The sequence below is a fragment of the Apodemus sylvaticus genome, chromosome 16 (assembly GCF_947179515.1).
Source record: "Apodemus sylvaticus chromosome 16, mApoSyl1.1, whole genome shotgun sequence".
Lineage (NCBI taxonomy): Eukaryota > Metazoa > Chordata > Mammalia > Rodentia > Muridae > Apodemus > Apodemus sylvaticus.
Window position 1 is genome coordinate 63,118,916 of NC_067487.1, and position 14,255 is coordinate 63,133,170.

General features: G+C 43.1%; 1 protein-coding gene across 2 annotated transcripts in view; it reads left to right on the forward strand.

The window, feature by feature from the left end:
- Arhgef28 (Rho guanine nucleotide exchange factor 28) overlaps window positions 1-14,255 on the forward strand; it is a 239,506-nt gene that overhangs the window by 170,994 nt on the left and 54,257 nt on the right. For both annotated transcript variants that reach the window (XM_052159966.1, XM_052159965.1), the window contains 4 exons: window positions 3,309-3,556; window positions 8,533-8,655; window positions 9,681-9,798; window positions 12,234-12,488. In XM_052159966.1, the coding sequence (XP_052015926.1) occupies window positions 3,309-3,556; window positions 8,533-8,655; window positions 9,681-9,798; window positions 12,234-12,488 (744 nt within the window). The remainder of the gene's footprint in view (window positions 1-3,308; window positions 3,557-8,532; window positions 8,656-9,680; window positions 9,799-12,233; window positions 12,489-14,255) is intronic.

Consider the following 14,255-nt stretch of genomic DNA (forward strand, 5'->3'; position numbering starts at 1 on the left):
TCTCTGTCTCTCTGTCTCTCTCTGTCTCTCTCTCATTCTTTCTGTCTCTGTCTCTGTCTTTGTCTCTGTCTCAAGCCCAGAAATCTGAAAGTCCCACCTCAGTCTTTCTGCCCAGCCATTGGCTGTATAGCAATTCCTTATTATCAGTCAAAGCCAGCAGGAAGGCAGGGACCCTCAGGTCTGGAAGTGTGACTTTGGGAGCTGAATTAAGACAAAGCATTAGAACCGGTTCCCAACATTTCCCCATCGGTAGAACTGGGGTCGTGATACTCAGGTATAAAATGTTTTTCCAAGTCATAAATGCTATCTTGATATTATAATATGCAATCCTTGATATTATAATATCAGGGAGATTTACTTCCTACACCTTTTGCTGCAGATATCAGAGCCTCATGTATGGTTAACCGTCCATGGCAAGGTCCCTCTGCCTGTACATACTGTGCAGGGCCCTGAGCCTGGGTTAAGACACCAGTTCTGTGCCTGTAGTCCTTACTGTCTAGCTCATCTGCAGTGAGATTTCACCACGATACACTTGCGGGAGTAGAGGCAATCTGAAGTAGAAACAATTAGGAAAATCCAAAGTGCAAAGAGTGTACTAAAAAGTTGTTTTGATAAGACACCCACTTTAGCTGGGGGGGGGGGGCTCCTCATTCTCCTTGATGTGCGTTTTCATGTCTTCTGCTGGGTGGTACCCTGCTCCCCTTCAGCAGGGCTGGGGGTGGGCCTTCACCAAGATCAAGGGAACTGGGGGGGGGGGGTGTCAGAACCTTCCAGGGGCCTTGGAAGTCACATGACAGGAAGTTAAGGGGGACGATGCTGTCCCTCTTAATGTTTGTTTCTCAAGCATTTAATAGTCTGCTGCCATGTCTCTTTAGTTGCGGGTCAACCCCACACACTGTAAAGCACAATCTCACCCGTGGGTGAAGTGTCACAGGTCATGTGACTGTGACCTTCAGTGGTGGAAAAGTTTGCCCTGCAGGTAGGATCTTTCCCCGTTGTTCCTCATTGCTTCCTTTTCAGAGATGAGGAGAGGTGCCACGGTGGCTGGCTTGTGCCAGAACCTCAGCTCCTTGGCAGGACTGAGCATCCGAGGCCAGGTACCTGGCTCTCTAGTCTCAAACTGGAAACCAAGGGAAATAAAACTAGAGCCGGAGGGCAGCTTAGTGCAGTGGGATTGCCTAGAGTGCCCTGGAGTTTACACTCACTGTCACCATCCCACCAGCGCCCCCTACCCACAGAGGACAGAAGTTTCCCCCCCAACACACACACAAAGCCCGGGCAATATTACTCCTGCTCAATGTAGTCATACTGAGTTAATGCAGTAAAGGGTTGAATGAAATGCTAGGGGTAAGTTCAAAAGGACTCTAAATAATGTGGAAAGAAATACGGCTTCTTTGATACTGTGGTTCACCCTGAAAGGTGTCTGCTTATGATGAAGCAAAAGTATTGAGATCAGTTTCCTCTCCATGACTGATACTTTAAATGGCTCCCAAACATGGGTGTAGTTTGGAGGCTTGTGTAGAACTTCTCATGCCCCTACACTTTGGGGACTACTGTTTTCCCTCACGATGGATTTGAACTGTTGAAATGTAATCCATACATCATAAAGTTACCCACCATATATAATCAGGTGTTTTTAGTGTGCTCCTGAAAGTTGTGAGCTGTCAACATATCCAACTCTAGGACATCTGCATCTCTTCAAGAAGAAGCCTTCTGCTCATTAGAGCTCATTTCTGCTTCTCTTTATTCCCTGGATTTGGGCAACCCCTTCTCTACTTTCTGTCCTTTACCTTACTCTGTGTGTGTGTGTGTGTGTGTGTGTGTGTGTGTGTGTGTGAGTGAATGAGTGAATGTGTGTGTATATCAGAGAGAGAGACTTTACATATTTGTAAGGATCATCCTACTTAAAATATATACAACCCATTCCCTTTTATATCCAACTAATGTCCCATTACGTTTATCTAATCATCAATGGATGGACATGTTATGTTGTTTCTTCTTTTTCTTTGGAGTCATGGTAACTTCACTTTAAATCTTTTGGTGATTGCAGACTGTTTCCTAAGGCGACTGCGGCATCTTACATCCCTTGCCAATGCAGGTGGTTCTAATAACCCCGCCCCCTTACCCACACGTGCTTATTGTCCATCCTTATTATAATTAGCTCAGTATGTGTGGCATGCTGGGGATTTTGGTTTTGGTTTGTATTTCCTCACTAAGGATATAGAATTTGGGTTGGAGGTGATGGAGGGTAGAGGTGGGGTGGAAGTTGTGGTAATGGTGGGAGTGGGTCATAATCTAACCCCAAACTTTTTGCCTTAGAGACAATCCTTCCACTACATTTTACCTCAGGCTCTGCTGAACATCTTTTTGGTTACTTAGTAGCCATTTGTTTGTTTTTGAAGTAATAGTTATTAAAATCCTTTGCTCATTTTTGAATTCTTGAAAATATTTAAAGACTCTTTCATATATATATATGATATTTTATGTGCATATAGCATATATAATAAGAATTCAGCCTTTATACTATATATGGAATACTGTATACCATATAATATATGTATGTATATTTTCCTCTGAAGAAAATTGAATTTTGGAAATGATCCTGTGACAGAAAGAATCTACTAGTGTAAAGCCTTGGGAGACTTTATAGTTCAAGTCATTTCACCAGGTATTAACTGTGCATGTTCTCAGCTGGCGTGCACTCCATGCAAAAAGCAAGGAAAAGAGACTTCTCCCTCACAAGTTGTTATATTTTATGGAGCTTTGGCATGAGAGCCGAAGCTTTTGGAAACATTTGATTCTTAGCTGCTATACTTGGCTTTCATCTGTGGGCCTGCTTCTAATATTGGAACAATTAATATTTGGAGTGCCCATAAAATGCTAATCATCACTGACTTTTATTTTGGGGAAAATGGTGGTCCTTTTTGTCTCAAACATTCTCTCAGTCTCACTTGTGTAATGTAGAAATGAGTTGCTTTTTGTCTGGTTCATGATCTGTCTTGTTCATGACAGATCAATTTTTTTATATAAGCTGATATTATATAAGTTTCTGTAGCTCATACAAAAACTGAATTTGTATATTTAGGAAGTGGATTTCAAAGTGGGTTATGAAATGATACAAAAGTGACCAGATACTTGTTACTCTTTAGTATCTCCATTGGTCTGTGAAAGGTGAATTGTTAGGGAGTAGGCAGATACAAGCTGTGGTTCGGAATTCCTTTCAGCATCTGTGCTTGATTGTTCATAGTCATGTAGAAAAGGCTGCACACCCATGTTACACCCACATCATACGTGTGCTCACCTTTCAGAGCTGATGCAGACGGAGGTACACCACATCCAGACACTGCTCATCATGTCTGAAGTCTTCAGGAAGGGCATGAAGGAAGAATTGCAGCTGGACCACAGCACGGTGGACAAGATCTTCCCCTGCTTAGACGAGCTTCTGGAGACACACAGGCATTTCTTCTTCAGCATGAAGGAACGCAGGCAGGAGTCCTGCGCTGGTAATGACAGGAACTTTGTGATCAACCAAATTGGAGACATTCTGGTACAACAGGTAAGAAGGATGTTGAGCTGGTCTCAGAACTCTAAATGTTTGCAGAACTCTCATTTTAGACTTATATATTTTGTAAGAATGAGTGTTTCGTCTGCATGCATGCCTGTGCACTTTGTGCATGACTGCTGCCCACAGAAGATAGAACACAGTATCGCTTCCCCTGGCACTGGAGTTACTGATGGATGTGAGATACCATGTGGGCACTGTTAAAGAAACCCAGGTCCCCTGCAAGAGTAACAAGTGCTCTCAGCCATCTCTTGAGCTCTGGTTTACAAACCCCTTTATTGATTAAAATCCCTTGGGGAAATGGAATTGATTTCATTAGAGTTTCTAGGTATAGGGGCCAGGGGCTTTCTTTTATAGGGTGTTAGTTGATCCTGGCTGTATAACAGATGTCAGGGGGCTTCTCACTGCCAATGACTATCTCCTGTGTATGGCTCAGGACCTAGCTTGGATTATTCTGTTGCCTCCACCAGATACCAACATCAAAACTAAATTCCATGGTAAGCTTTGGACTCTGGACTTTTTGATGTGAGAGAGGGCTTCTTATAGCATAGGTGCTCTGTAGTCTTAGATTTTTTTAAACCTACTTTAATATGGGTTCTTAAATGCTTTAACCTCCCTTCTAGCTCACCACACAGCAGAGGTAGTGGGAAAGAAAAGTTAGTATGGGGAAGTGGACCTATTTAGAAATAGTACTATGGGGGCAATTCTAATCTTTGTTGTCAGGATATCAGCAGTTCAGTCCACCAAACACAAATCAGTAGCTGTCATCTAGTCCTCATGGCTAACACCATACACACAAGTCAGCAGCAGCAGCTCAATCCAGAATAAACCAGGAGGCTCTGCTGGATTGGCTAAATCTGCAGAAGGGTAAGAAACTACCAGATTATCACAGGAAGTTCTACAAAGTCACGACAAACAAAGATCAGCAATGTGGTGCAAAGCCAACCAATGTGTGAGCATTGTCAGCAGAGACTAGTGACGCAAAGCAAGGCGAGCTGATGGGCTAGCCTCCTCCCACTGTTTGTGGGGTCATATTCATATTCTTTCTAAACCTCATGCATCTTTTCACGTGTCTACTTCAGTGAAACATACTTTCACCTGTGTCTGCTCCAGCAAAACATTCTTTCATATATCTGCTTTAGCAAAATATCCTTTCACCCGCGGGTCCCAGTAAAACATCATTATGATCTGAGTCTCCAAAGAAACCAGAAATGTCCCCTTCAGTTCTCCACTGTGATATTATAAAGAATGATTTCAAGTCAAATACTGGCTCACCCTAGGAAGATGTGTATAAACCCTTTATAATTAACCTAGAAGACAAGATAAATAAATCTCCCTTCAGGCGTTTGGGATTTTGGGGGCATTGCTGAGAATGGGTTGTGCCTTTGGCTAATCCAGAAACAGCAGCCACCTGCATTTGGCAATAGCATTCGCTGCAGGTCTCTCTGGAGGACTTCTTGCTCAAAGCGAGCTCACTCGTGAGGTAACATTTTGATATGGAAGGAGCCGTGTGTTCCCCATGTGTCTCACTGAACTTTCAAACCATTGTGAGACGGATGCTATTTCCCCGCTGTCTAGACGTGAACACCAGGGGTAATGGCTGTCTCTGGGCACCACCATCTTACAGGTCACGTAACTGGGACAGAGGTCAAAATCTTCTCTCTCATCAAAATGAGCCAAGAATTTTAGCAAACAGCAAGAAAGCCTTTACTGTCATGAGATTGTGAATCCCAGAACAAAAGGGTTCTTCTCACTTGTTTATTAACATACTCTATCGCCTGCAGTGGACCCTTAGACTTGGAGTATTTATTGAATGAATGACTCATGAGAGAGAGAGAGAGAGAGAGAGAGAGAGACAGAGACAGAAAGAGACAGAGACAGAGACAGAGAGACAGAGACAGACAGGACAGAGACACACACACACAGAGGAGGAGGGAGGGAGAGGACCGACCAGGAGCTCAGTGGACTGCCATGTTTTGGGTTGGTGGAATGCCTGCGGCTCTTGGGGAAGGCCCTGAAGCATCGCTTTAGTGTGACTTTTCCTAGGTGGATGTTGAAGTGTCACCTTCTCTAAGAATTTCAGTCTTTTCAATGCTCTCACTCTGTCCAAGGCAGCCATGGAGTTAAGCTGTTGGTTTGTATGTGAAAGATGGAAACATTGGTTCACTGATGGCATAGATGGAATTAAATACAGCATTTTAGACGCATACACAAATGTGGGGGCCTGTTGCCTGGTAACCACTCTTGCATGCCTAACAATACTTTTCTTTTAACCAAAGAGGGATCTGCTTTCCAGCTCAGAGTCTGCGACCCGTTCTGTCTCTGCCACTCATTTGAGACAGGGAGGGTGCCACGAGGCACCTTGCAACACAGTTTAAATAAAACTGTCAGAATGCAGAGAACATTCAAAACTGAAATGGAAGGTTTTAATTCTGTCATCTGAAGTTATCTGAATTTCTCTTTCCTTAATATAAATAATCCCAATTTGACCTCTCTTGAACTCTAAATCGTTGACTGAAACCAGTTTTGTTCTTAGATTCTCTCTTTTTTTTCCATATTTAATGGAAATGTGTGTCTTTATCACTTCCATATTTAATTTGTGTGGCTAAAGCAGGGACAACAGTCTGGTCATTGGCATCACTGGATGTGGGCCCAGCAGCCTAATGGTTAAAGCACAGATTTCCCTGTTCAGGAAAGGATGAGCCCGTTCTCCTGTCCCTTGTTGGTCAGGGTGGCGAGTGGCCAGACTATCCCACTAGCATTGTGCTCAGGCGGTGGCTGAGAGGCTGTGCTTCAAGGGGACTGAGGAGCAGAGGAGGTGCTTCAGGGTGTGGGAAGGCAGACCCAGTACTTCCTAGGGTTTAACTGGATACGCGCTTCAGAAGGCTGGGGTGACGTGCGCTGGCACGGAGTCAGCAGGGACTCCTGTGTGGGTGGGAAATCGTGGATACGGTCCAAGGCAATCAGTCTCTCATTTTAGCTTCAGGGACATAAGGCTTACCCGAAAATTGTTAAAACCCGAGGCTCAGTGTTCTGCCTCTCTGTGGTTTCCATAGCAACGAGCTAGGATCTGAGATTTGTTAAGAAGACTTTTAATTGTTTGCGTTATCATTCCTCAGTTGTAACAAAGCTTTAACAGCACGGTCAGCATGGTAATATCCGTGCCGTCGGGACAACAATCTCACCACGACGGTTCCCGCTTCCCCTTGACCTTGCTCCCATCTCCTCTCTAGGTCCTGGAAACTATTTCTGTCATTTTCAAAGACATTACGCAAATGGAAATACATAGTATGTCGTCCTCAGGGAATTCTTTTTCATCATATCAGTGGCTATCTGTGTCAGTAGTTGATTCTTTTTTCCTAGTAAATAGTATTTCATGCTGTGGATGTACCCTGCTGTTTTACACTGCTCACTTATAGGAAGGCATCTTGTCATTTCTAGTTTATATCCACTACAGCTCAACTTGCCGTGTTTAGGTACAAACCCAAGTTCTGACTTTGTTTGAATAAAATCTAAAAATGCAATTTCTGCATTTTCTAGTTAGTTTTTTTTAAAATGTGTTTTGTAAGGTTGAAGTCCACTTGTATTTCTCTTCTTTTCTGATTTTGTATAATTACAGAAAGGCAATTCTCTCCCCCCACATTCACATTGAGCTGTTTTTTGTGCCTTTGCCAGAAATTGCTTGTACATGGGGTTTCTACTCTGTTCCATTGAGTCTTGTGTCTGTATCTTTTGATTTGGCTTGAAAATGGGAGCTGTTTAATAATCTGGAAAATTAAACACTGGAATTGAGAATTCCAGTGTTTGTACTGAGAATTTTTTAGATTTTTTGTATTTCCTATAAATTGAATAATCTTAGGCATATTTATAAGGAGCACTGCAATTCTGATAAGATTTGGGTTAAACCTGTATTATCTACTGGAGAAGTATTGACACCTTTATTATACTATTTTCAGTCTTCCATTCAGTGAACTTGATGAAGCTCTCTATTCATTTAGATGTTTAAAAACATTTAAAACTGATGTGCACAGGTGTTTTGCCTGCATTATATCTGTGAACTACTTTTATTCCTGGTACCAGCAAAGGACAGAAGAGGACCTCAGATCCCCTGCAACTGTAGTTACAGAAAGTTACATGTGAGCTTCCATGTGGGTGCTGGGGAGCAATTCTCTGTCTTCTACAAGAGCAGCAGGTGTTCTAAACTGCCGAGCCATCTCTCCAGTCCCTAGTCATTTAGAGTTTTGAACTCTTAGTATTGTGTAGTTTTTATACAGTGTCTTGTTAGACTTTATTTTAGTAACTGTGGCTTAAGGATCATCTCTTCAGACATACGATCATCAACACAGACAAAGCTGAGCAAAAGAGAAAAGTCCAAAGATGGCGGAATGCATTCTGAATGCTTTCCTAGCGAAGCTGTCTGTTTCCCAGGAAGGTCATTACCTTCCTTGTGGACAGATTGTGTAGACTGATCACAGTCTTAAAAGAACCTCACAGCTAACTTATGTAGCCAGCCCTCCCAGCGCTGCCCCATGCCTCTGAGTTTTATGAAGATCCCCCTAGGTCAGGCTGATGGAAGCATTTCCTTCTCCCTCCAGTTAATAAATTAGCATGTTGGTTATTCTCCATTCTCTTCCCATCCTGGCTAATGATCACCTGTGATGTCAGACATTCAGTGTAACAGGTACTACAGCTACAAGTTTTAATAATGAGACTGCATAAAAACAGAGCAAAAATTAAAGCATTGGATGTTTTCCTTTGGCTGTTTGATCGTTAGTTCCGAACAGTGTGGTCCTGGTAGCCGGCCCTGGCTACCTAATCATTTGCTTTTATTTTATTTTAAGAAGTGCCTGGGGAGGGAGGGTGATTGTATCTGGGAAAGCCATGGTGCTTTGAAATACACAAACACTACATGTTCTTTTTTCTACGATCATAATGGCTACATTTATAAACCATTATGGAAATGCTCTCAGTTTTCAGAAGAAAATGCAAGCAAAATGAAGAGGATCTATGGAGAATTCTGCAGCCATCACAAGGAAGCCATGAGCCTCTTTAAGGAGCTCCAGCAGAACAAGAAGTTTCAGAATTTTATTAAGGTACGCGTTATCCAGACTCCTGGCGGGGCAGGAGGCTGGTGTGCGGCAAGAGTTCATGTTTGCGTCTTAATGATCTAAACAAGTTTCATGTCTCCGTTCTATCTCTCAGGGGAAGGAGAAGGAAGTGGTGGGTTCATGGCACAGATGGAAAGTCTAGATGGTAGTAAAATATTTCTCCCAGACAATTTCATTTGCTATCTTGTATCTGTAAGGCCGTGTTCCCCAAGCTTCTGAGAACATTGGCAGTGTTCTAGGAAGTGGTTTCATACCCTGACAAGTTGTGTATCAGAAAAATCTAGGCAAAAGCAAGAGAATCTGTTTACCCCATGGATTTGCTTCAGAGTGGATTCATTTAAGCCACGACATCATATAAGTTCATCTGTGTCTCCGAAGCACTTTGTTTTCTAACTCATCAAGGTAACATTAGCACCCTTAAATTATCGGTCATTTTCTCATATTGTCAGCTTTCACTGTTCGTCTCTTGAAACTGTGTTGTTAAGCCAGGACCTGGTCAAGGCCCAGTGAGGCCTCTGGCTGTTATGTCTCTAAGACCTCCTTTTACGAGAATTCCCTTCCTCCCTTCTTCCCCCACCTTTCACCTGTATTGAATGGAAGACATTTGTCCAAGCTTTTGGGTGCCTATGTTTTTGTCTGTCATTTTGTGATGCTACCAGATTCTCCTCTGGTTTTCCATATACATGTACAATAGAGAATAGTTTTGGACTGCTCTGTGAGGAGGGGCTTTAAGTGCCACACTTGGTCAGCTTTAAGTGAGATAGCAAAGATGGAGGGAGACATGTCAGAAAAACAAATAGTGGACACACTCAGATGTCCGTTATTGTTCAGAAGCGTCTTCCTGGCCCCTGCGTGTGCTCATTTGGGAATTAGAAGTACAGCAGATGAACGTTGAAACGTTTTTCCTCCTCAGCTAAAGTGGTTAATGACAAAAGCACAGAATGCAACGGCTATGTGTACATGTTAATTAACGGTGATTGGTATATGTGAAAATGTATATCTTTTTCAAGATCCGAAATAGTAACCTGTTGGCTCGTCGCCGCGGAATCCCGGAGTGCATCCTGCTTGTCACCCAGCGCATCACAAAGTACCCAGTCTTGGTGGAGAGGATCCTGCAGTACACCAAGGGTGAGAGATTGCTTCTGGGACCTTTCTCTCTCTTGTGAGGTTTAGTCACACCTGAGGGGTCCTTGAGTGCTGGCCTTCCACTCACAAACGCTCTCGCTGCGAGCAAGCCCATGAGTTGGAAACTCATGAGAAATTACTTTATTTTTAATCCTGTTTGTTTTGTGGTAGGGTCATAGTATGCATGGTGTGTGTGTGATGATCAGAGACCTCACACAACTTGGTCCTTTTCTTAGACCACTTTTCTGCTTCTTTAGAACTTAATGCCCAAGAGAATATAAAAATAGCTTTTGGAGAAAGCAGCATAGAGTTTGCTCTCAGCAAGAGAATGAATATAAAAAAAAAAAAATTAAGGCTTTTTACTTTGTATTGTGTGGCTTTTCTTAAGGTTCTACAATACCCCAGGGACTAAACTGTGTCAGATAATGCTAGTCAATTAACCTCAGTCCAGGATTCACTCCCATGCCAAGTTCTTGGTAGACTAGATAGCAACAGTGGTCTGCTCCCCTCGACAGTATGAGCTTCATCTGTGAGTTCTGGCTCTCGGCAGAGTCATCGAGGTAGCATACAGATGCCCCCTCCTCAGAGCAGGCATTACCAAAGGTCACTCCTGGAACCTCCTGGAGCCTTGGCCATCGCTTCACAGGACTGTTAACAGGAGTGGTCCTCAACTTCACTAGCTGTCCCTTCACAAGGGGATGTGTTTATGCAAAGATTCTGAATCAGTGGGTGTGAATGGAGCTCAAGAGGGCATTTGAAAAGACTCCCATGAAGGCTGGTACTGTTATATTTGAGTTGCGAAGCATTGGGAGACAGTGATTTGTAAGACTTTGAACCTTCTCTTTGAGTTACTCTGGGTCATCTGGTAATTCAACTTCACTTTTCTTTCTTAGTTTTGAAATAGTTTCTTTATAAGTAAATCCCCTCTCTGGAAGAGAAATACACTGCCAAGTGTATTTCTCAAGTGTGTTCTTTGGAGGGCAGTGATCCCTTTTGAACTATGGGGATCTGGTGTACTGATACCGCTCCCAGCATCTGTGTGTGCACTGAGAACCTCCAAAGGAAGAGATTTGGATTCTGCTTCTCTCCTGGCTGCTCTTTCTAACATGTGCTTCTGCAGCTGTAGGCTCAGGAGAGAGAGCCTTTGGGTTTTCTGCCAGTTTTCTGTTTTCCCTCCCTCCTCCTCCCTTCCTCTTAGCTCTTCAGGTCCAGGCACCTGAGCAAATATCAACTAGCTGATCTTTATCATCAGATCAGGAAGCAGCTAAACTCCCTTTCATCTGAGGCTTCCAGAGCCCATCCCTGGAACTCCTCCAGACCCTTCTCTTAGGACAGTCTGGAGGCGAGGGGAGTGGCCCTTGGTTTAAAGAGTTTCTGGAGCTACAGTCTGTTCTGTATACATAAGTCAGGCTGACTTCTGTGAGGCACGGTGCCTCGAAATATTTTCTTTCATGATCAGAAGAAAAAGAGCAGGTCAAGAACATTTTAATTATAACACTAAGATCCTCAATTTTATGCTGATAGAGTTTTATATATACATATATATATGTATGTATATATAATTTTGTTTTGTTATGGATTTTTTTGAGAACCCAGAAGACAAATGAGTCTGAGGCCATTTAAATCACCCTGTGGCTCCATTTCAGAGAACATGAGCTTGGCTTCACAGCTGGTTTCAGTCGTTAAAAACACAGCGTTATGTGGTGTTACTTGCTCACCTGTTTCTAGGAAGGGAGGAGTGTCCAGGTTACTCCAAATATAGCTGATATTGCATATATTTATTATAATATAACTATATTACATATATGTATACATGTAGATAGATAGACATGTAGATAGAATTTAATATATGCTACTTTTTTCTTGCTGTGACAAAATACCAGATAAGAAGTAGCTTCAGGAAGAACGGGTTTATTTTGTCTCACAGTCTGAAGAGACACAGTCTGTCATGACGGGGAAAGCGTGGCAGTAGGGGGCATGAGGTAGCTGGCTACAGGTGGGAGGGGAAAGGGGAGGGGAGGGGGAGGGAGAGGTTGGCGTTCCGTTTGCTTCTCCCTTTTTGTTCAGGTAGGGTCAGCAGGCCATGCAATGCTCCTAAGTGAAGCCACTCTAGGACTCTCACAGAAATGTCTGGAAGCATGCTTCTGGTTAATTCTAAATCCAGCCATGTAGACAACGAAGATAAACCATTGTACTGCTACAGAGAACAGACTTATCGACGCCTTACTGTCAGCTAATGCGTGCCTACTAATGCAAATCTTTTATATCGAATATTGTACTGCTTCTTTATGGTGATGCAGAGAGACATCTAAATATTTGAACTTGATCCAACGTCTTTCTTATGGCATCTTTGTTATATTTAAAACCTTACAAAGAATAATCACTCTCGCTGTTCTGGATTATTACGATCCTTCCTTTTTTTTCTTTTTATCATGCAGAAAGAACTGAAGAGCACAGAGACCTGTGCAAAGCTCTTGGCTTAATTAAAGACATGATTGCAGCCGTGGACCTAAAAGTCAGTGAATATGAGAAGAACCAAAAATGGCTTGAGATCCTAAATAAAATTGAGAACAAAACATACACAAAGCTCAAAAATGGCCACGTGTTTAGAAAGCAGACACTGATGAGCCAGGAACGGGCTCTCCTGCACGACGGGCTTGTTTACTGGAAAACCGCCACAGGCCGCTTCAAAGGTACCGACTGTGGCTTCACCAAAGCAACCACTCCTTTCCTACAGGTTACTCATTCAACCCAGGACAGACTTCCAAGAGAAAAATGGTTCTGTCTTGCAGCCACACCTACACAGACCCTTGACTTTTTCAGTTGAAACATCAGGTCGTGAAGCTCAGTAGGTAAATGTGACTAGGCGACACACACACATTTGACTGCAACTTGCTGTCCCAAGCAAAACCCTTCATGTGTAGTTTCATGACTATGGAAGCTTGTGATGTCAGGAGCCAAACTGAGCCAGAGTTGAGAGTTCTGCACGTTGTTGGCATAGAAACAGTCTGCTAAATGTGGTGTGTTGAAAGCAAGAAAAGCACACTTCTACACAGAGAGGGTCTGCTGCGTGCCAAGACAGCCTGGGGCTTTCAGACCATGGAGGGGAGAAATGAGGGAACTCTAAATATCTGTGTTATTAGCATGACACATTTACCTGCACATAGGCGCCAGGGTAAGGAGGAGAGGAAGGACTTATTCTGTTATAGTTGCTCTTCCTCAGTGGTATAATTTGGTAACAGACTTAAACTTGACTCTGCTAGTTGGCTTACCGTCCTGGGCTGTTCATTCAGGTTTCTCCAGGTCCCATACTCTGGCTGCTACTGTGCCTGTTCTGGGTTTCTTACCTCTGGGCCCTGGAAACCTGATTTGGGCTCGAGTCTCCTTCCAGAGACTGGTTTTATTGATCAGGACCTGAAGGTCAAGCTTAAAGGTTTGCCTGTCCAGTTTCCACCACAGCCTCTAAGGGCCTTGCCTCTGGCCTCCTTCCTCTTAATCACACCCTTAGGCAAGGAGGAGAAGAAGAATTTACTTCACTGTAGTTACTTGATGGTCTTTACCCATCACAGGATGAGCAGGCTTTGATGGGGATTCACATAGAGGTATTTGCAAATGATCAGCTTGCAGTATTGAAAAACTCTTCACTGCAATCCACACGCTGCTATTTCTCTTCCCTACAGAAGAGAACCACCTGTTTAGATCAGAGTATGCAGTGGTTATAGGAGGAGACACAGTTCTTGCAAAGTTCCCAAGGGAAGAAATCAAGGGTCACTCAGACTCAGAGCAGGTTTGGTTCTGTCATTTGATGTGGAAGCCGTTCCTCTATATTTTTTTTTCAACACAGGGTTTTTCTGTGTAGCCCTGGCTGTCCTGGAACTCACTCTAGACCAGCCTGACCTTGAATTTACAGAGATCCACCTGCCTCTGCCTCCTGGGATTAAAGGTGCTGGGATTAAAGGCCTGTACCACCACTACGCCTAGTACTCTCTTGCATTTTTAATTAGCTACATTTCCTCCAAGGGCCTGGTCCAGTCTCTTAGGACCTTCTTTCACAGAGAGGAGGCTTGGGCGCTGGCTGGCACGAGGTCTTATTATGTAACTCAGGCTGGCCTCAAACTCATGGTCCTCTGGTCTCAGCCTCCCAAGTACCAGGATTGCACATTTTCCATCTCGGTACCTTTTTATGTAGGATTTTTTTCTTTCATTTTGCGAACTGTGCTCTTAAGCATTTTCTAGAGATTCACATCTTATTACAGTCCTATAGTTTCCCTATAGTGCCACATTAAAAAATACACACTTAAACAACTTTCTATGCATTTTACCTATGATAGATCTTAGCTCTCCTGATGAAAGGTTATGGGTTTTTTTTGTTGTTGTTGTTGTTGTTGGTTTGTTTTTTAGTAAAAGTTTCGCAAAAAGTCTTTCATTTTTGTTAAACTGATTTAAATGTCAATCATGAA